This window comes from Taudactylus pleione, unplaced genomic scaffold (genome assembly GCF_031769625.1).
Source record: "Taudactylus pleione unplaced genomic scaffold, aTauple2 ptg000127l, whole genome shotgun sequence".
NCBI lineage: Eukaryota > Metazoa > Chordata > Amphibia > Anura > Myobatrachidae > Taudactylus > Taudactylus pleione.
The window spans coordinates 1,830,468-1,853,961 of NW_028284529.1; the positions used below are offsets into that span (position 1 = coordinate 1,830,468).

Here is a 23,494-nt window from a genome sequence, read left to right on the forward strand (position 1 = left end):
ATATTTCTGTATAAATAAAAACATGCAGCATAATACAGTGTTACAGTATTCTCATTATACAGTAGTTACCAATGTGTTTTAGCTTATGGTTAATACATTGCTGAGAGTCTGATATGGAAACCTGGGATGCACATTAGTAAATCTTACCCTTCTGAGCTGCTGTATATTCACAGTAGCAGACAGCTTTGTCATTTCTTCTATTTTTCCTTTATGTTCTGTGACTGAGCTCTTTCATCCTCGGCAGGTGATCCTGTTACTCATCATGCTGATAATGAGGAAGCGGGTTGCCCTCACTATTGCCTTGTTTAATGTGGCTGGAAAGGTTTTCATCCATCTCCCGCTGCTAGTCTTCCAGCCCTTCTGGACCTTCTTCGCTCTTCTCCTGTTCTGGGTGTACTGGGTCATGGTCCTGCTTTTTCTGGGAACTACAGGTATGGATTGAAAGTGTTTTTACATTTTTTGCTATTTTTGTAGCAAGAGTCAAATAAAATGCATTGGTTTTAAGTAGTATTCAATATCGTCATTTTATATGTTTGTGTTTTCAAATAAAGGTTTCCTTTATTTATAGTGGATTGTACATTAGAGAATCATTTCTTATTAGTCAGATATTTTGATTCCTGAAATTCACTGTGTCTTCAAAAAGTCCTATCTTTCTCATATTCTCTTTTCAGGTGATCCATTTACTAACGAGCAAGGGTTTGTGGAGTTCAAGATCAGTGGCCCCCTGCAGTACATGTGGTGGTATCATCTAGTAGGGCTCATCTGGATCAGTGAATTCATATTAGCCTGTCAGCAGATGACCATTGCAGGAGCTGTAGTTACCTATTATTTCACCAGGTGAGATACCGGTTTCATATACAGTACATAGAAAGTAGATGGGATGTTTAATCAATAGTGTGTTGGATAAGTGTAGGGGAATTCAAACAGGCAAAAATACCAAATAGTACATACATCATCTCCAAATCCATGGGTGATTGATTTACCACATTTACTGTACCACAATATAATTTTTCCCTTCACTTTGCTTGATTTAATTTATTTAAAGGCTCTTTAGTACATCAGTATTTCTCCCTAGGAGAAAAATCTCACCTCAAGGTGTTGTGTATTATCACTTTTGAACCACACTTTACGTAAGTCTGTTGTTACAGTCAGCTAGGAATTATTAATATAATATGATGGTTATGTGGAGCTATAAAGTAGAGATGAGCGGTTCGGTATTGTCTCTTTTTGCCAAATTAGCACAAGTTCGGATTTATTGGCTATACAAACGTGAGCGCTGGATAGCCAATAAGATGCTGTTTTTGAGATCCGAACATAACCAAGAGAATCAAAACTGCTCATCTCTACTATAAAGACCCTGCAGACTCCAACTGCATTGGAAAATGCCCTAATTGTATTCAGTTTCCATTCATTGTAGTTTTTAATTTTAAAAAGTTATTATTTCTTCTTTGTTTGCATGATTCAGAGATTATTGTTGCAAACACACAAAAAAGAATTACAGATGCACAACTCCAACATTACTCATTATATATAATACATTTTGCTATAGAATTTTGCAAATAATAAGAGGTTTTGGCATAATGATGGCCATGGTTATGTGGGCCTACCCACTTCGCCCAGGTAACCTCTGAGGGTAGGTCCCTAACATACTGGGATTGCAATCCAGAGCGCAGGACACCCCCAAACCAGCCCAGCTGAGCCACCCCAGGACATCACTCCAATAAGGAAAGGTGAAGTGTAAAAAGGTGTAGGATACTGTAGATAAGAGAAGCTACTGCTGCATATAGTAAAGTGAAAATGAAAGATGTGAAAATAATACATATATATTAAACAAACAATGGAAGTGCTAAAAGTGCAAGAAAGGAAAAGTGTGTATATAATGCTATGCCCTGAAGCAGCCCAACCAAAGCAATCCAGGGGACCCACGCCCCAAAAATCAACCCATAGCTGCACTACAGTATCACCTCCCATTATATATATTTCCAGGGTGTGCAGTCTAGGGCCCCCTTTCCACATGATTCAGAGATGCACGTGGTTCAAACTCAATGCCCATGTTCACATAGTTGGGCAAATTATTTGCCTGGGACATGCACAAAAAGTTTTGAAAGCCCCTAGGACTATTGTGTTACACAGAGTACGTATCAGAAATGGGTTGGCAAATTGATGGGCGCTCCTGGGCGGTGATTGGGAGTCAACGCAAAACAAAATGTCTCATTGGCCTGTTATGGCTGTGTCAGTGAAAGTAGCTGTTTTCTCAGACCGCAGACACAGGGCCTGATTCAGAGCCGGACGCTCTTTCAGAGCGCTCGCTCTGAATCAGGGCGGCTTTTTTTTTTTTTTTTTGAACCGGCCTCCTGGCTCCTCGCTAAGCTGTGGGTGACCACCCACAGCTTTTGCGAGCGGCCAGGTGATGGTCTCGTCCATCGCAAGCCCCAGTGAGCTTCCTACTGAGCCCCAGTGAGCCGGAAGCTCACTACTGAGGCCGCCTCCGTTTGTGTTGCCACAGCCCCTGCCCGCCTCCAAAATGGGGCGAGCTGTCAATCACAATCGACAGCCTCCCTGTTTTGGTGCGAGACCCGTAGCGACGGAGCGTCCGTCGCTGGCCGGGTCTCGCGCATGTGCACGCCGGAGCCGGCTCCGGTGCGCCCATGCGCAGTGGGGGACCATCGACCCGCTTGCGAGCGCGTTTGAATCAAGCCCAAAGAGCATACGGAGAAAACCGTAACTGCCAAAGGGCTAGTGCAAGTGTTGATGGTGCGCCGATGGTGGTGTGTCAAGAATCACCAGTGGTGTTACAACGTGCAGAGATGCTAAAAGTGGACATTTCAGTGCTTGGACATCAGATGCAGGCTGCCACACAAGGGGAAGGTTGATACTAGCATTTGCATATATTTGCAGCTGTGACTCCAACAACAGACGCACCAGCGTGCACTACTGAATTAGGCCCTGTGTATCTTATTACGATTATTATCTTTTATTTATATAGCGCCAACAACTTACACAGCATTGTACAGAGAACATTTATCACTCATAACAGTCCATGCCACATTGGAGCCAGTATGTTTTTTGGAGTGTGGGAGGGAACCTTAGCACTCGGAGCAAACACTGGGAGAACAAACTGTCTCCACACAGATAGCGGCCCTGTTCGGGAACTCGTGACCTTAGTGCTGAGAGACAGTAATGCTAACCACTATGCTATTTTTCTGCCCAACATTTTGGATGACCTATAATTTTGAGCAAAAACATATGGCTTATTTAAATGTGCACATTTATGGCATTTTTAAACTGGACAGAATGGCTTCTCTGCTAACAACTTGAATGTTTTCTGTGTTTGTAATTTTCGTCTGCACACACCCTTTTATACGAACAGTCTATTCACCATGCCCATTGCTGTAGCTAGTTATTCAATCCTGTGATTTTAACATTTTCATAAATCTGAGACAGTATCTACATTTGAGCTTATTTTTGTGTCAGAATGCTAACATTGGTCCATATTGTACATTACATGTATGTTTAACGTGTCATTAATGTTCTGAGAGTTAATTGAGACATATGTATCCTAACTCCGTCCTTTGTACAGGAACAAGAGAGACCTCCCATTTACCCCCATCCTGGCTTCTGTAAATAGACTCGTATGTTATCATCTTGGGACAGTGGCGAAAGGAGCATTTATTATTACTCTTGTGAAAATACCACGAATGATTCTCATGTACATTCAAAGTCAGCTCACGGGGAAGGTGAGCAAACATATGCATTTACAGTCAGCAGTCAGTTAAAACACTTTTAAAACAGTACCCCTATATTAGGGAGTGTTCTGTAATCCGTGTTAAAACAATATGAATTATTTCTGTTATTAAGTAATTTTATATGTGTATCTGTCATAAATACATGACCCTATATGTGTCATAAATACATGTCCCTATATGTGTACGTATATTTAGTTATCCATTAAAAACCTCCATAAGTATCTAAGCCCTGGTTTAATGTTAGTAGTAATCCTGCTAAAAGCTGCTTTTGCTTCCTGACACCTTTGCTGCACAAATGACTGAGTACTGCCTTTGGAATGTATATATGATTAATGACAAGCCATTCTTTGTGAAGTACCAGACTATAGTGAGTTCCATTAGGGTCTAGGCAATGTTTTCCCTATTTACAATGCCCAAAGATTAAGTTAATTAGCCATAAAAGTGTTTTTACATTATCATGAGGCTTATCAGCATCCCACAAATGGGGATATAAATGACTTTGGTCCTGATTTAACTATGATGAATGTTTTTCTGTTGGAGTCTCATTACATGTGCTAATTATATAATCATGCTTGTTTAGTTTTATAAAGTCTTGTGATTTTAAAGGGTACAATCGTATATATACTACTTCTATCTCTGTCATAGTTTCCCTAAAGCCTGCTTTCCATTTTAACAAAATAAAAACAAATCTTGGAGTCACATAACAGTTTCGGCTTGTCACCCGCCAACGTACTAAACCATGCTGGCACATTGACAAGAGCTGAAAAAGTCATTTGTAAAAAAATGTAATGTCTGAGGGAAATCTTTTTTTTTTTTTCTTTTCAATCCAATTGTGTTTGTGTATTGGGGAGGAGGGAGCCATGAAAAGGTAAGGCTTTGCGTGTTATTACTCTGCTGCTGTAAGATGGATCCTATAATATGTTGGGACTGTAAAGCAATGTATCCACATTACTGAGAACAAAGCCAGATAACTTCCTCCTCCTTAGGGGGAATACAGTTGACCAATCTTCTCTGATTCCTGCTTGCACCTCCTATTGTCCTAACGACACTGGAGAAGACCTGTTTTAGGTTGCGGTTATTGTCCAAAATTGGTATTAATTGAATAGCATTTAGGGCTTAACCTGCGAGAGCACACCTGTGTCAGAACATCACCTCTAATTCAGTTCCCAACTTATTGTTATCTACTTACCATCTCACGTGGTGATCTGAGGCGGGAATGGTAAGAAACTATTTCTGTAACAAGTATGTTTTGCTAAACTGTGTTGTTACATACACAGTATTGTATATGATGTACAACAAAAAATATATATATGTTTTCATTTATCTGCATTCTACTTAGTTAAACTGTCATTATTCCATGGGGAGGTAGTTGAAATCCTGGCTGTCGGGATGTCGTTTCTCAGAATGCTGGCGCCGGAATTCCGACACCAGTCAGAATACCAGCGCCGGCATGCGGACGGTGAGTAGTGGGATTAGAGGGAGGGTTTGGGTTAGGCACTAGGACAGGGTTTCCCAACCACGGTCCTCAAGGCACACTAACAGTCCAGGTTTTAAGTATAGCCATACTTGAACACACGTGACTAAATTAGTACCTCAGTTGTTTTGATTTAACCATCTGTGCGTAAGAATGGATATCACTAAAACCAGGACTGTTAGTGTGCCTTGAGGACCGTGGTTGGGAATCACTGCACTAGGAGGGTGGTTAGGGTTAGGCACTAAGGAGAGGGTTAGGGTTAGGCACCAGAGGGGGCGGTTAGGTTTAGGATGTGGGGTGGGTTAGAGGTAGGGTTACCAACAGGTCTCGGGATCCTAACCCTGTCAGGATGCCGGTGTTGGGATTCTGTCCAACCCATTTCATGAAGCAGAATGAAACGTAAGCTGATAATGATTTAAACAAGCATATTTGTATCTTCTGCGGTGCCGTATGCATTTTATCAAATGAAGCCAGAACAGCGAGCTGACACAAATGAAGTGGCTGGAAGATCTAATGCAGAGGTTCTCAAACGTGGTTCTCAAGGCTACCCTAACAGTTCAGATTTTAGAGAGATCCATTGTTGAGCACAGGTGGTTAAATCAATTTGACTGAGGTACTAATTAATTTACCTGTGTACAAGCATGTAACTCCTTAAAACCTGGACTGTTAGGGTGCCCTGAGGACCGAGTATGGCAACCTCTGATCTAATGAGTAAGCCCTTACACTAAAAAGTGAATTTGGGCATTTGTACCTTGTCTCAGCTAGAATGCGTTACACAATTACCAGTGTACCAAAGAAGTGATGGGCAATTTCATAACTGCATTCAACAACTGAAGTTCTGCTCAGTGATAAAAAATTTTTGTTCTTTTGTTGCATTTTTGATAAAACCTTCTGTTTCAGACCCAATGCAGGTTGGTGTCTGTACTGACACCAGATAAATTATATACAATTTCTACTTTGAAATGTGTGTGTTCACCTCCTTTTAATCTTCATCTATAGGAAAATGCCTGTGCTCGCTGTATGCTGAAATCCTGCATCTGCTGCCTCTGGTGTCTAGAAAAGTGCCTCACATATTTGAATCAGGTGAGAAAATGATTGTCTTAAGTACTTCCAATTCAATGTAATAACCTGATTTCATTTCATCAGACATTTTTTTTTTACTAACAAAAGAAAAATTTATTTTATTTTTGTAATTTTTCAAAATGTGATTCTTCTCACTGTGTTTGACTCTGTGCAACATTTTTATTAACTCCTAAATGTAGCATTGTCCAGTATTGTGTAATCTGTTTTATTTTTATGGAAAGTGCTAGGTTCTATAATGCAGTAATTCAAATCTTAACCTATTGGTTATCATATGGAAAAACAAGTCTCTTTCAAATCCATTGTAGCCATCACCACACTATTAGCTGCCTCGGGCATGCTTTTTTTTTATTGTTATCCAACCCATAGAAGTCTTGGCTAACACTGCCCAAAATAACATATACTTGTGTAACGGGTCTGTGGTAGGCTATTACATCACTTAAATAGTCTTCACATGTCAGCTAAGCAAACTGTGTCAAAAGTTAAACTGTCTTATCATGACTTTCAACTGTAAATGTGTAAGAGAATAACTAAACTAAAAAACTGAGTTTGCCTATTACCAACAACCAGCCCATAAATCTCCCTACTCTTTGACACAATCGCTACCTCCTGAGTGGAGCTCCAGGGTAATGTACTGAAGACGGTGTGCCCTAAAAAGTGTCTATTAATGGAATAGGCATAACAGTAATCACATGCTACTTTCGGGGAAACACTGCCCCATTGAAAATATTTTTCATTTTACCAGTATCATTGCCTCTTTAGCACATGTGTGGCGTGGAATGGGAAACTCCGTTTTGAGTAGACTTTTCTTTGACCATTCATCTACTGCCCAAACTGCAGCAGGGCACACTTTGTATCGATTCAGATTTAAAGCAAACTTTAAAACTAGTGATCTTGTTGCTCAGAATTTCTACCACACTTGCACTATTCCATACTTGAATGCACTAATCTGTTAAATAATAAATTGTGGTTCATAACGAAGGCCCATAATTATTCAAGATTCTGTGCATTACCCATCCCTTCACCGTGAAGTAACATGGCATATTTCCACCATTAATTATGTCTGTTTTGAGTACAGGAATGAGATTGATAGGTTGCAAGTCACATATGGTTAGGAGCAATCACTTCTGTTACTTAGGTATGTATTTAACTAAATTATTCAGAAAGAGTCATTATATATTAATGTGCAGTAATATGTTTACTTGGCCTTATAAAATAAGCAGATTCAACATAAGCATTAATAACATATATTAACTAGATATATCCTTAGGACAGAGTAATATTAAAGAAATTCCATCAAACAAAATATGCTGGTTTATATTTAATTTAAAATAAATTCAAATTAATAAAAGAAAGTTATGCTGAAACCACAACTAGACACTTTCCGCAATTCTGCCTGGAAGCAAAAAATGTGTATAAATGACGTGTATAATAATAAAACCTTTCACAATTACGAATGTAAAGCAGAAAAACAATAAAGAAACATAATTTAAACTGTCTGTGATAAAATACTGATTTTATAAACTAGCAACCAAGTGCTTACAGGGGACCTGTTTACACAGATGTACCCTTTCTATTTCCCTAAATCCATACCAAGAAAAAAAAATTATTTTTTAAATTACATATTTAAAGTAATAGAAGTAAATGTATGCAGTGTTGTTTTTGTACAGTTACCTAATGTGTTTTTTGTTTCCTATACACAAACTTTGCATTAAATCACATATCCAAAAGTAAAACTAGACGAAGCTAGTCTGTGCTCAAGCATGCATATCCTTAAAATGTGGACTGTAATGGCAGAGTTTGGCAACCTCTGCAACAGCTTGAACCATTTCGACCTGAGTTGACATTATGAAAGGGTAGTGCACTTGATAATCACTTTGACACATTGCAATTAGGTGCAACATTTGTACTAAACCACGGCACCGAATCACACATTTGCTTTCATTACCTCTCTAATGTTCACCATTCAGATAAATGCTGATTGGTTGCTGTGGTCCATAGCAAATTTTACACATAAATGTAAAGTTGGTAAAAGAGTTGTAATTTTTAATCAGTTGTTCTCAACTCCAACCCTCAAGTATCCCCAACAGGTCATGTTTTGAGGATTTTTTCTCTATGGAAGCAAGTGGGATAAATACTGACCCAGCAACATGATTACAGACATCACCTGTTGGTGGCACTTGATAACGGGAGTTAAGAACCACTGATTTATATTATTGTCTTTTTCATCCTTTAATGACAGTTGTGGAATAAGTAACATGTCCTGGAGATCTTTATCAAATTAGATCATTTTGAGAATGTGTTTTCTGTTCACCATATTTCCATTAGCCACTGACTGTAATTTGCATAATTTGTTTATATAAAAAATAAGGAATTAAAGACATTGGGGCCTATTCATCATACCTAAACTTTCTCTGAAGGTAATTAGGTTTAGAACTCGCATGGAGTTCTACCTACTTACCGGAGGAATCATCATTCCTCCTCTCCATAAGTATCTATTCCAAAAAGCTGTCATCTTTGCGATGACTGCTTTTCAGGAAATAGGTAGTTATCTCTATCTACTCTAACTTACTCTAACTTACCGCACCTGGAATCCGTGCTGCGCATGCGCTGTTACATTCATTAACCCAGCGCATGCGCAGCACTACCTACAACTGCGGTAATTTTGTGTGTGTGTGTCCCCTCCGCTCACCTCCCCCGCGTCCCCGCACTTACCTGCTCGCGTAGCAACCTCAGGCTCCGTCTGCTATGCTGTCATGTGTTCTCCCCAGCAGAACTCAGCAGTTTAGAAGAGAAAAAAAAATTATTATTTTTTTTTCTAAACTCTGTGTTCTGCTGGGGAGAACACATGACAGCATAGCAGACGGAGCCAGAGGAGAGTCCAGAGCGATGGAGGAAGACACCGGGGGACATGCCCAGCTGACAACATGTAAGCGTTACCATACGCCACTGTGAGGTGGCGTATAGTAGGTAACACCATCAAATTCTTGTCCCTCAGTGCCGCCTTTCTGTCTGTATGCTGTGTTAGGCGGGAGTTTTTATTTAAAGATAATATATAGATATATTTGGTGGTCACTTTAGAGAGAAAAAAGCTGCACCCAGTTAACACATTCTGAGTTACAGTGGGGGCATTCATTCGGACTCCTTGCCTTGAGAGTGCTTACGAGGCAAAGGAGCTATAATATTTAGTGTAATCCTTTATCTGACACCAACACATGACAGACAAGCTTTATAGATCAAACCTTACAGTCTAAGGGCCTGATTCAGAGCCACTCGCAATTTGCGAGCGCACGCTCTGAATCAGGTCGGGGAGTATTTATTTTTTTTTTTCCTGTCCGCTCGCTAAGCTGTGGGTGCCCACCCACAGCTAGTGTGAGTGGGGAGGAGATGGTCGCGATTATCGCGACCATCTGCATTGCGAGGAGACCCTAAGGTAGGGTCTCAGCACTCGTAATGCTGAGTGGACTTCCAACTCTAATAGAGCCTGAAGTCCACATGATGTCAGTAGGGACGCCCACAAACGGCAGGCGTTCCTTCGGGAACGCCTCAGTTTGTTCAGCCACCCCCCCTACACGCCTGCAAAACGGGGCGAGCTGTCGATCAACATCGACATCGCCCCATTTTGTTGCGAGCGCCGGAGCGAGTGAAAGTCTCACTCGCTACGGGGCACGCGCGTTGCGCATTCCGCACGTGCGCAATGGGCCACCATCGACCCGCATGCGAGCGGGTCTGAATCAGGCCCTAAATTCTCTACCGCTACTTTTGTTAGAAGCCAGTTAAGAGTCAAGTTTGTTTTTTTTTTCGCTTGTGGGAGGAGTTTGGGAGGGTATGCAATCGGGAAGCCGACTGCCTAAATACCGGCAGCCGGCTTCCCGACTGTCATTTCCTGGCAAGGGTGAAATGCCGGGCGTCTAGATGTAGATGCCCGCATTTCCCCGACGCCGGGAGACCGGCACCCGGCATCCCGATCGTAGTGATGCCGGGCGCCGCGAGCGGACAGCCGCAGGGGGGTTAGGTTTAGGGCTCCCGGGGGGACTTAGGGTTAGGCACCCCCCGGGAGGGTTAGGCTAGGGCAGGGGTTCCCAACCACGGTCCTCAAGGCACACTAACAGTGCAGGTTTTAAGGATAGCCATACTTGAGCACAAGTGTGTTAATTAGTACCGCAGTTATTTGGATTTTACCACCTGTGCTCAGGCATGGATATCACTAAAACCTGGACTGTTAGTGTGCCTTGAGGACCGAGGTTGGGAAACACTGGGCTAGGGGGAGGGAGGGAGGGTCAGGGTTCGGCACCCCCGGGGGGACTTAGGTTTAGGCAGCGGGGAAGGGGGTGGTTAGGGTTAGGCACAGAGGGGGGATTATGGTTAGGCACTTGGGGGGGAAGTTAGGGTTAGGCACCCCTAAGGAGGGTTAGGGGGGTTAGGTTAGTAAATACTCACCTATCCACGATCGGGAATTCCAGCGCTGTCCGGCTTCCGCTGCTTCGAACTCTGCTCATGTCGGGCCGCCGCTGACGGGAATCAAACCGCCGGCCATGCGGCTGGCGGTATTTCATACCCATTCCGTTTGGGAGTACCTGGTGGAAAGCCTTGAATACATGGGGAGAACATGCAGTGCCTCGGTTGAAATTAAGCCCATGGCTGCAGTGGTGCTACATACAAGCTCCCCCACACTTTTTCCCTTGCTCTCTCCTGATCAGAGAGCACACAAATAGATTGTTATTTATGTAGTGCACAAGTACTCTATTGTTTTATTTGTTTGTGTAAATGTTATGTGATGCCAGGTATACATTCTCTTCTGTTCCCTCTTGCTCTAGAATGCCTATACAGCCACTGCTATCAACAGCACTAACTTCTGCACTTCTGCAAAAGATGCCCTTGTTATTTTAGTGGAGAATGCTCTAAGGGTTGCTACCATCAACACAGTGGGAGATTTTGTACTATTCCTTGGAAAGGTAAGGCTTCATCTGGTAACGAAACCAGGAATTGGGTTTCTTTCTGACACATTAACTATTGTAATTCATGTAATGCAGCCTAACTGGAGCGCACATATGTTCATACTTTTCGTTAGTGTATTAAGAAAGACTTCTGTCTGAATTTGTTTTTTATTTCTCCGAGCTGGTAGAGTTGGTTTTGTCTGCATATTTTAGGTAATCTCCAAATAACTGATGGAGGGCTCATACACATGTTTTAATATTCAATGTGCTGGTAACCACAATTTAATGTTCTTAGTGAAAAAATTATTTACGTGAATGCACCTATGCATACATTCTTTCTGCCGGGTGTTTGCTTGGTTTGCATCAGTTTTATTATTGTCGGTGACATCAACACACAGTACAATATATTGGAGCTCCATAGAAATCACTTGTGCTAGGTTTTCCACCTTAGAACAGAGATTATACAGTAGTTCTGGTAAATGTTAATTGGTCACATGTATCCCGGCCAGCAATCATGCCCTCCATTAATTGATAGTACCTTTAGTTAGATTATTTAATTGCCCTCTCCACCCATGGTTCTTAAAGTAGCCATAGTAACAGGTTGAATGGTTTGTCTTTTTAGTACAACACACCAGTCATAACTCTGTTACCGGTTCTGTACAAGTTTCTCAGTACTTCCATACATGTTAACCTGAATTTCCTCCAGGAATGAGACGGCACAATTCCTCTCTAGAGGAGAGATGTATCAAACCTTCCAAAGAGGACAGGTGGAAAAGTTGCCCATAGCAACAAATCGGCTTCAATCGTTTAAACAAGTATATTCTATAAAATAATAGGTAGAAGCTTAATGGTTGCTATATGCAGCCTCTCAGTACCTGTTAGAAGGTTAGAAGGTATGATAGAGGTATCATGCTGACTTTCTTAGAGACAAACAACTTGTATTTTACTGATGCACACCAACCTCTTTTGTAGCTCTGAATTAACTCCTCCACTCATACTAGTTAATTTAAAAAAAAAAAAAAATTAAATGTTTACTTGTGTTATGTAATAGCTTAGGTACCAGGCCCAATGTGAATTATGCAAACATGTACACCTCTTCCTGTAATCCCAAATATGCAGTTTTAATGCACCCCAATTGTAGCTTCCAATGCCTTAGCACCATCTTTCACTGGAAAACCATTTAAAATGTAAGTAATCCAGCTGAAGATCATTTCAAGGCAAAATAGGGTCCCATCACCCCTGGATTTAACACATAGCATTTCTTTAGATGCATATAGAAGAAAAACAAAGTTAAACATTCCTGAAAACAAGGAGAGTGCAGTATACACACTTCATTCTGTATTCTATATTCTATCATATCTACACTTTATTTTAGTTTATGACTGTTAAGACATGCAGGAATTAGGGGGTTATCCAATTAGCTGCGAATGGTGAAAAACAAGGTTTTTTTAGACTATCATCCCTGCTTTTCACCTTTATCCAATTACTTCAGACAAATTAATAGGATGGGTTGGGTATGATATCCCGCCAGTCGGGATACCTGCTGTCAAAATGCCGACAGCGGTATCCTGATGCATGGGATCCCGACAGGGGTCGGGGAAGTATACTAACCCTCCCTCCTCCTCTTCCTAACCCTCCCCACCCCGCACCCTAACCCTCCACGTTAGTGCCTAACCTTAACCCTCCCCCCTTGGTGCCTAAACTAACCGTCCCCCCTTAGTGTCTGACCCTAAACCCACCCCCCAGTGGTGCCTAGCTCCCCCCCCCCCAGTGGTGCCTACTGCTAACCCTCCCTCCCCCCCCCAGTGGTGCCTACTGCTAACCCTCCCTCCCCCCCCCCTTACGGCTAACAGCAAAGGGCGCCCCTCGGGGTGGCGTCTGTCCGGATTCTGGCATCGGTGTGTAGGCTGGCTTCGGGATTTAGCCGCCTATGTTTAGTTCTGGTTTGGGATTCCGACGCCGGGATTTCAACAGACGGTGTCCCGATTGTTGGTATTTTAACTACATCCCAATAGGATATTTCGGACAAAAACACACAGGATCTGTGATAAGTTTACGGACTTTGCGGCGGCTAAAAAAACTGCACTTTTCGTGGATTTTTTTTCTCGGGACACATCACGTCCCGAAAAAAAAAAAACACTTCAGGGCTAATTGGATAGCCCCGGGGGATCCATTAGTGCCCGAACAATGATCTGGGCTAATTGGATACTGCCCTTAGACTTCTGGACAAACATATATCAACAAAATTATTTTTATACACCATTCAATGAAGCCAAAATAATTATTAAGCCCAGATCATTTCAAGACATGCCATTTACTGAAACAACCTCATTTTATGTGTATAAAATTTATATTTTCTTTGAGCAATCACATAATTAAAGATACAAAGGTCATTTCCAGCTGTGAAGTTCTGCAATCACAATCAAAGCTTCCTGTCGAACAGTGATGCCATTAGTAGTTCTTCTGTGTACATCCGAGGACAGATAATTCCCTGTACTTATCTTGAGTGTTGGGAATGACCTCAAGATGGTTGCATGCATTCTTCAGACTCATGCTGAAAAGGACAGTCCTTTTGTCACTGTCTGCTAGCAATACAATTACAAAGTAATAAAGGTGCTGAACATGTCATAGTTCCAGCTTCCATTAAATATACTGTACAACTGAAATATTTGGACTGTGATTTTTATGAAAGTTTTAAATTCAGGGCTAAATCTGCTTGTCACTACTATTTGTGTGGCTTTTAAAATTAACTGATGATAAAATATATGTATTTCTTTTTTATTTTTATGCCAAAGTTAGAGTTGTTTGAGGGGGAGATGTACTAAGCCCTGGAGAGAGAGAAATTACCAACCAATCTGCTCCTAACTGTCATTTTTCAAACACAGCCTGTAACATGGCAGTTAAGAGCTGATTGGTTGGTACTATATCTCTCTCCACTTTATCTCTCTCCAAGGCAGCACATCTCCTACTGAGTATTTTTCTTAATTAACTTTGTTGCATTAATACTTGTCTTGAGATTCCAATCTAGGGTTTAGCAAAAGTTGTACCATACCTTTGTATGCAAATGAGCTACCAAAACATTTTATCTATAATCTAAAAGACTATAGTTTTAAAAGAAAGCCGTTAGACATGGGCGCAACCCCTTGAAATGCCGTTATCACAAAAGCTGCTTCTGTAACAAATGATGTTGTGTTTCTAGACTAAAGCTGCGGAAAGGCATTTTATATTGTTTTTCTTTCCATGGCGCATGAATCACAAATGATCAGTAAACCAGTCTGCCATGAACTAACACTGACATTTGTCAAATGGTCCAGCATTCCCTTCTTAAGGAGCTCGGTGACAAATGCTATAGCCACAGTAGTAAATCAATATGATGCAAGCTTATAATATATATATATATATATATATATATATTCCTTTTTCCTAGTGTTCTTACAGCTTCACATTTCAGAGCATTCTAGTTTTAAATTCCAATGTTTGCAGTAAATCTCTTGAGTATTACGCTTTAAATAAAATAAATTAGTATTACATCTCTTTGTATTATGTCCTGTTTGTGTTCTTTGCCTAATGTTTTTACATTAGAGTGTGTGTGTCACTGTCACTGTGCCATTTTTAAAAGCCGTTACCCATGTCCTTGGTTTTTCCTAAAATTTGAATTTACAGAAAGAGATGGGCAATGAATGTAACTGTGGCATACAATGCAATTATAGCAAACGTGACATAAAGGTTCAGTCTAACAGAATAATTAGTGTAATATTGGTGCCATCACAGAACCTGCATTACTTTCACCTGGGCTCCACAACTTTGAAAATCGAGGAAGAGTAACTTCTTTTTTTTGGTCCGTATATCACGGTTCAGGTGTTCTTTAGATAGAAATATGCTAAATATGTTATCTGTGTCCATCATTCAAGACCTTGAGTTTTGCAATATGGTGGTATAGAGTGCAGTGCAGTTGGAAACGTACTTCAGGATAGATTCATGAAATTGTGTGAAGTCACCTAGAGTACTAAAGTACCAACTCCATGTCCACAATATGACCTGTTTCTCTTCTCTTTTTTTTGCTTTAGATTTTGATTGTGAGCACAACTGGTTTGGCGGGCATTATGCTGCTTAACTACCAGAGGGATTACACAGTATGGGTGCTGCCACTCATTATTGTTTGTCTATTTGCCTTTCTGGTTGCTCACTGCTTCCTTTCGATCTACGAAATGGTGGTGGATGTCCTGTTCCTATGTTTTGCTATTGATACAAAATATAATGATGGGAGTCCTGGGAAGGAATTCTACATGGACAAAGTTCTAATGGTGAGTGCTTGTTCTGGTCTATATACATCACATTAAGGGGGTGATTCAATTGTATTTTTTTAGTCGCAATAATTAATGGGTGCACAATTTCAATTTGTTTACGGGCGGCCATTAATTATAGTGCTTGTTGAGCATAATTAGAATTGGTTTAACAGCATAAAGGACACCCAAACCACACCTCAGGAGACGACAAATAGAAATGCCGGTGCCAGCTATCGTGCCCAAACAGAGCAACAATTAAATTGCTTTGTCGAGCCCCCATCACTGACGGCCACCGCGTCATACAATAGAAATACCCCCACAGTGTCCTGATGTGTTCAAGGTCATCTTATAAGGCCATGTTGTAGAGTTGTTCATTTTTTTCAGTGTTTGTTTTGATTTACTTACATCGGAATTGTCACATTTTATGTTCAGAATGCTATGTTTATGCCCACATATGACTAATAAGTACCATACTGCTTAGGCAAGATTTTGATGCCACTTAAAATGTACTTTATAGCCATATGAGGAGTGTACAATAAGTTTCCGGATGCACAAAAAGTATTCTGTTTACAAACAAATTGAACATTACATTTTTTCAAAGTTCAAAAAAGGAGTTTATGCAAAGTTACATGCTCTCAAACCACTTGGTGAAGCAACTGAACTAGTCCGAAGCAGGTATGTCTTCTACATGCTGGATGAAGGACTCCACTGCAGCTTCCGGTGACTCAAAATGAATCCCACATACTGTATCTTGCGCTTGATTTGTGGCAACATGAAGAAGTCACAGGGGGCCAGGTCTGGACTGGACTCCTGGATGCTTTCATGGGCTAGAAAATCCACCACTTTCCTGGACTTGTGGGCAGGTGCATTGTCATGATAGAGAAGGCACCACGAGCACAAGTTCCTGGATGGCACCTGGAAATGGCTTCCAGCACTTGTGGCAGGCATTGGGTGAAGTACCAATCCACAGTGACGGTGCACTGCTGCACAAGTTGTATGGTAGCTACATGACCAGTCTTGGCCACAAAAACAGCCACCATTTGCTTGGCTACGCTGCGCTCACGACGGAACTTCTGTAGTGGCGCACCTCCAACTGAGGTCCACTGGGCAGACTGTTTGGTCTCGAGGTCGAAATTGTAGATCCAGGATTAATCTCCATTGATTATCTCCCAGACAGAGTTTGAGCGACTGCCATCAAACCTGGCCTGCATTATCCGGCTCCACATCGCCTGAGCCGCCTCCTGCTCTCAAGTAAGCTGATGGGGCATCCAGCATGCAGAAACATTGAGAGACCAAGCTTTTCGTGGAATATCAAGCAGATGAACCCCAATGAGATATCTTCTCTGACTGGGCCACGGTTACCCTGGCGGCAACAACATTGTCCTGGATGATGGCTGACACTGGTCGGCTGCAGTGCCCTTCTTCTTCCAGGGACTGTCTCCCGTGCCAAAGTTCTGCAAACCACTTAAACACGGTGGTTCAGGACAGTGCTATCTCCCCAAAAGCAGCTCGCAGTCGGTCAAAACTCACCTGCTGTTGCACACCTTTCTTGCAGTCATAGAAGATGAACTCAACAGAGGCCACTGGAGAGTTCCATAACAAGTTTCTTGCAGGAAGTGAATAAGCTGATTTCTTCGATGTGCAATGCTGCTTATATATGGTTCTGTGTAATCAGAGATTACAGCTTACAACTGGACAGTCAGATTGTGTCTACCTATGCACTGCACATCCAGAAACTTATTGCACACCCCTCGTATGTGTTTAGCAGACTTTACAGCACATTCTTTTCCCTCTCTTTACATTGATAATATAGCTTTATGATTTGTGCTCTTACGCACTAACAAAATTATATATTGAACATATAGGGGTAGATGTATCAATCCTTGGAGAGAGAGAAAGTGGACGGAGATAAAGTACCATGCAATCAGCTCTTGACATTTTTCAACCCCAGTCTGTAAAGTGGCAGGGGCTGATTGGTTAGTACTTTCTCTCTCTCCAAGGCTTAGTACATCTCCCCTTTAGTGAGAGAGTTTTACAGCTTTGCTTGAAAACACTTCAGTTATATTTCTATTGTGATAATTTGTGATATGTCGTTACAGGAATTTGTGGAGAACAGTAGAAAAGCCATGAAAGAGACGGGCAGTGGAGCAGAGGGCAGGGAGCTGAAGCCGATGGTAGGTGCAGCCAAGGAGATGACCATGCTCCAAGACTTTCACTTTTACTTCCTGCCCCTATCTCTCTTCACTGACTGGGCTTCTTCTAGTGACTTATTTGTTGTCTGCGTCACTCAAGATGTTCTTCTTTTCCTGCTTGTCTGCTTGCCCATCAGCTGGCTAGCAGAGTCCTTATCACAGCTGAGACCATCATCTGTTAAAACAAGCTGAAAGGAATTGTGTCCTCCTTCCTCTTGTGGGAAGAGAACTAGATTTTTCACACTGCTCTATATTTGAGATTTGCTGAATATCCTCTTGTAGAGGGAACATGTTCATTAAGTTAATGGAAAATATTTATGCAAAATATTGCAAAAAGTAGAGTGTTTATTTTTTCTTCACTATGTATTAAAAATTTTTTTTTTTTAAATAAAGTAATTTTTAATAACTTTTTATATATAATAAACAGAGTGTAAACAGAGAAAAGAAAAGGGAAAACATTTGTCAAACATCATATACAATACACCTATAAAAAGATAATAGGAACAACTCAACCATACAAGGTCAAGATATTGGGCATGTTATTTCTTATATCTGGGATACATAAATCGTCAGCAAATATAAGAATCCCAGCATTAGTTGCCCTTCCAAAAATAAGAAATACACAAACAATGTTTTACATATAGTTCAGATAAAGAAAAGAAAAGAAAACCACTGCTACTAGATATATAACATATAGAAAATACAGCATAGAATATATAAAATAAATAGAATACAGAGAAGAAAGAAACAAAAATAAGAAAAAAAAACTAACATATGCCAAACTCTGTATATATTTGACAAAAAAACAAATATAAACTAAAGAAACCCACTCTTGAAATTGTGGCCCAGTGGGAGCCAACCATTATCTAGCCAGGCACACAGATTAATAGCATATTGAATGCTATAACAATCCAGCTAATCATCTTCTCGGGCAGCTAGACTACAAAACTTTGGTGTAAGTACTGAAGAGGGAATACCAGTGCGAGACATAGCAGACTTTAGAAATTAAAATTCTTCCCAGGGAAATGGGTAGAATCAAAGAAAACTTTATTCTTTAAGTTATTGCATGACAAAGTATAGAGAATATACAACGTTGTCTAAACTGTATCTTGAGAAAAAGCGAGTGGTGAAGTGGACTAGTGGAGCAGTTGCCCATAGCAACCAATTAGCAGCGTCCTTTGTGATAGCATTTATCATGTACATTCTATAAAATGATGGGTAGATGCTGACTGGTTGCTTGGGCAACAACTTCACTGGCCCACTTCTCCACTCTTTTTTCTGCTTGATACGGTACATCAATGTCACTGTTTTTAACAACCCACTGAGCACTGAGTACAGCAGTCCACAGAGCATCATTGAGTTTTCTTCACATGGGCAATAAATTCCAGAAGTTCCTTTCAGCTTGTCCAGAACATACCATTCGTACAAATTGGCTTGTTTTCACTGTATTTGTATGTTTTCTTTCTTTGTATAGAACATTATGCAGAAATTGCTTTAGGGGCCCCAATCCATGCTAAATGTCACGTATGTTACATAATAGATAAGAATGCTCTGTTTCTATTCACTTATATGGTCCTCTATTTCCATATTGTGAAGTCACATAAAAGCTAGTTTTGATTCTGAACAGTAAGTATAGTGTGACATTACTGTCTGATTAGAACGTATGATGAGTAACTTTTATTAACACTGCTCCTAATCATGGTAAAATCACATGTTGTATCTGGTACAGTAATCAAATAATCCTGACCATATCTGGTATTTTTTAAGGCCTTTAAGCTGGACAGTGTTCTACTTACCTGTTTAGGATTTTATAACATTATACTGTAACAACCTTGAATTATGCCTTCCTTTTTCCTAAAATTCCTAATAAAATAACAAGCTAAAACTTTTTGTTTTGCCATCAAATTAAACTTAAGGCATAATTTATATAGTTAGAAGTTAGAAAGCTTTCTTGCGACTACTTGGCGCGTATTTACAAATATAAAAAAACACTTCTGCAAGCTACTGTGATGTGACCAATAGCGAGTAAGTATGGAGGATGTATGGAAGATTAGTGTGCAAGGTAGACAGCAATGTTTTCATCATGGCAGGGTGTGGCTAGGAAGGCTCTATATCCGGAGGGCATATTGTAATTCCCTCTGAACTGCAAATCAACTGATCCATCTAATGTATTTGCAGTATGACTGGGAACCAAAGGCTTCTCTGATTTACACAATTTTAGGTAGCTTCAGAGCATTTAAAGGGACACAAATTGTTCTATTTTTAATCAAAAAGTTACATACATGAAATTGCTAACAGGATAATATGGTGTGACATCACGCATGATTTCTCAGTCTTGTTTTATCAGCATGTTTTCTACACTAAACACACAACTAACTGATGACCTTTAATATCTTTTATCATCTGATCCTGTGGTGCTTAGTTACATATGTATGTTTTTATGGGAATCCACTTGGGCCAGAATGTAATAGATTTCACAAAAGTGAAGATTTTTTCGTCGTTTATTTTTGAAAGACATGACCCATCCTGGTTTTGTTTTTAAAAGAAACACCGCAGCATAATCAGCTAAAAAAATCAACACTTTCGCCAAATTGGGACCTATTAAGGTTGAGCCTTATGGTGCATACACACGATCAGATTTTTCCTTCAGATATGAACGATAACGATTTAAAAATCGTTCAGTCGTTCATATCTGAAGGAAAATCGTTCATATCTGACATGCCTGAACGATGGACGATCAACGATGCGCGTTCCCGTTTGTCAGATAACGATATCTGACATCTGATGGGTTTGCAGTCAGACTTGGACGATTCCATTCGTTTTAATGCAGTCAAAAATCGTTCAATCCTTCAAATCGTTCAAAACTTTGGTAAAATAATCCTTATATCCATTTATCTTTTATTGAAAGCAAAGCAAGTTTATTCATGTCTGAAATAATTTGTAGATACATTTAGTTTTCAACCTTTTTTTAATTTAAAAAAAAAAAAAGAAGAAATTACGGTAGCACAATGTAATCATGTGATATGTCTATCCCACCAAGGGTATGTAACAATTTAATGTGCTTCCAATATTTATTCCGCAGCCCTAAATGCGGTGTCCAACGGAAGCGCCCCTCCGCACACACTCTGCTTTCATCTCTGTCCTCTCCTTTGTGTGTTGTGTTCTCCAATGCTGAATTCAATCTAAGATCACCCTATATGACTTTGTTTTCTAGGCTTCGGGAACAAGTACAGCTTGAATCTAGCCCAGCAATATCGGACCCCATTGACATTCCAAAATAAACACAAGCAGCCAAAATAAAAGCAGGGTTAATAATCTTCCTGTTTATATATACATATATATATTTTTGGTTGATGTATCCTATGGGTTGCTGCCAGCAGCATGGTTACTAGGTGTGCAGCATTTCAAAAGGTCAAGCTACTTAACGTAAGGGAAATAAACTTTCCAAGTGAAAGTGGGTATTTTTCCCTCTTATTTTGAGTCAGGTTTGATGCTTTAATACATAAGAAGCATTCTTTACACTCTCATCTGTGCTTCTGTGTTTTTTTGTTACAAGAAAATATATATACAGGAGGGTGTTTTCTTTTATTGGTTTTGTATTATATAAAAGTGCTTGGTTTAAATAACGTGTCACTAATTGGAAATAATGAGGGAATTAGATGCATATATATTTTTCATGTTTATATCATGCAACAAATTAGTTCCCTTTCCAGCCTAGACATATTTCTATAAACTCCTGTATTTTGCACTAAATGTAAATGCAATCTTGTTAAGTATGATACAGATTGAAAAATGAAGGATGTTTACAAAAGTTATAGACACTGTAATTCAAATTGTTCAGTGTGTTGCAGCAAGAGATATACTAACCTTGACTATTTACAAAAGATCAACTCCAATTTCTCCAACTCTAAAAGTGATTTGCCTGCTTTTTTCTGTATTACATCTTACATTTATTGGCAATGTTAATTTTTTTTTTCCTTTTTGTTGTATTTTAGTACTGCTATTCACAGCAGAGCTCAGGTTATTTTCTAGTTTTAATTGTAGTTGTAACCTTACCAGACAACTGGTTTGCTGGTGAGTGTCTATGCAGAACATAGGTATGCCATCACAAGAGGTGTAAAATAGCTAGCATGCACTATATGCGGCATTTGAGTAATAATATTTCTAATAGGGCTGAGAAAATCTTCATAACTTGGTGTCTAGAAGGGGAAGGTTTAGTTTTGGATGAATACTCCTATTGACAGGGCTTATTTAGCAATACTTCCTAGTTGCAGTCTCTTTACAATTAAACTTCAAATGGAGTCTAGATTGCCAAACACTGCTTGGCATATTTTGTCTATTGGTCAATGGCATGTTTCTGAGTGGTCTGCAAAAGCTTTAGAAGAAACAGCCTTATTTATGATGTTTGAAAAGTCTGTATATCTTATTTTTGCAGATTTATTGAAGTTTCCTTAAAAGGAGAAATATCATGATATACTGAACTTGATGCAATTATTTTCGCTCTCTCTGAAGCGAGACAGTAAATCAATAGCCCAACAGCAGTGAATTTGTTCTCCTTTTTTTTTTCTGTGCTTGTTAATGATGCTTCACCTTTGACTAATGCATTTATTTAGGAAAATATACTTTTGCATATGTCTTCTATGTTTATATTTTTTTTTAACCACTTTTGTAGGAAAACATAAAAGTATGAAAAAAAATTACCATTGTGGTCCTCATTTACTTTTAATGCAGATAAGAATGTAACTTTTGTCAAAATCATGTTGATATTAAGATTGATTTTACCAATGTCTTGATTACATGATGATAGCCTTGGTGATATGTGGGCATATAAGAGACCAATTTCATTAGGGTAGTAGTGGATGTTTGGTTCTGTCCACTGGCCAAAGGGAATTTAATTTTACCAGTCTCAATGGACTTTTCTACTGATGACAGTGCTAAAATATATTCTAGCCACCAATATAAATATAGATGCAGTAAGAGCCTTCTTATAACAAAAGGTTTTCACCGCTGGTTTATAGCAACTGGCTTTATCCCACAGAACCTGAGTGTGAAGGATTAAACCTTGACACAGCAATTCTGTGGTTCTGTGAGATGGATAAAGATAGTTGTTATAAACTAGATATTGGATTGCTTTCTCTTACAAGAAGGTGCTCTCGCAGCATTATTTATTGTGGAGGCTGCTTAATCTCCTCCTAACCTGCTTATACTGTGAGACGTACAGTTGCATGCAGTGAGTTGTCTACACACCACAAAACCTGTTTTTGGACTTGTTTTTTCAGTGGGGTAAGCGTGGTTGGTCTAAATTAGCTAATGTCCGTACCTTGTCACAAGAAGGCTTTTGTAACATTTTAGAAATATCAGCAGAGAAAATAAAAGTAATCTAACATATACTAAAATTGAATTACATGCTAAACATCTCCAAAGCAGGATATTTATAATTTAAAAAAAAAAAAACACTTTCTACAGATAACTATAATAAGGCCATATTGTCCATACTAAAGCAATCCGTTTAAATTGTCATATTTCTAGTAAAGTTGAGAAAATGAAGCTGAACCTCTAGAGTTACTATGAGCAATTAGCATCTGTTCTATACAGTTTCCCGTAGAACATTTTTTTTTTTTTTTCCCATAAATTTTGTGTGGTTTTTTTTATGTACTAGTCATGGAGGATGGGCAATGCAGTTGCAATGTTCAAAATGAAAAATAAAAGTGGGTCAGCCAGAAATTTTATTATTTTGAATTAAAAAAATCACAAATATTTTAAGTCATTAGCGTGAATG

The 23,494-nt window shown here is 39.7% G+C and overlaps 1 protein-coding gene across 1 annotated transcript in view; it reads left to right on the top strand.

Moving 5' to 3' along the window:
* SLC44A1 (solute carrier family 44 member 1) overlaps positions 1-22,706 on the top strand; it is a 138,329-nt gene extending 115,623 nt beyond the window's left edge. The window contains exons 9-16 of the mRNA XM_088472595.1: positions 245-431; positions 672-837; positions 3,581-3,737; positions 6,220-6,303; positions 11,118-11,255; positions 15,305-15,541; positions 17,623-17,697; positions 20,930-22,706. Coding sequence (XP_088328721.1) covers positions 245-431; positions 672-837; positions 3,581-3,737; positions 6,220-6,303; positions 11,118-11,255; positions 15,305-15,541; positions 17,623-17,697; positions 20,930-20,953 — 1,068 coding nt within the window. The 3' untranslated portion in view covers positions 20,954-22,706. The remainder of the gene's footprint in view (positions 1-244; positions 432-671; positions 838-3,580; positions 3,738-6,219; positions 6,304-11,117; positions 11,256-15,304; positions 15,542-17,622; positions 17,698-20,929) is intronic.
* Positions 22,707-23,494: the final 788 nt, after the last annotated feature.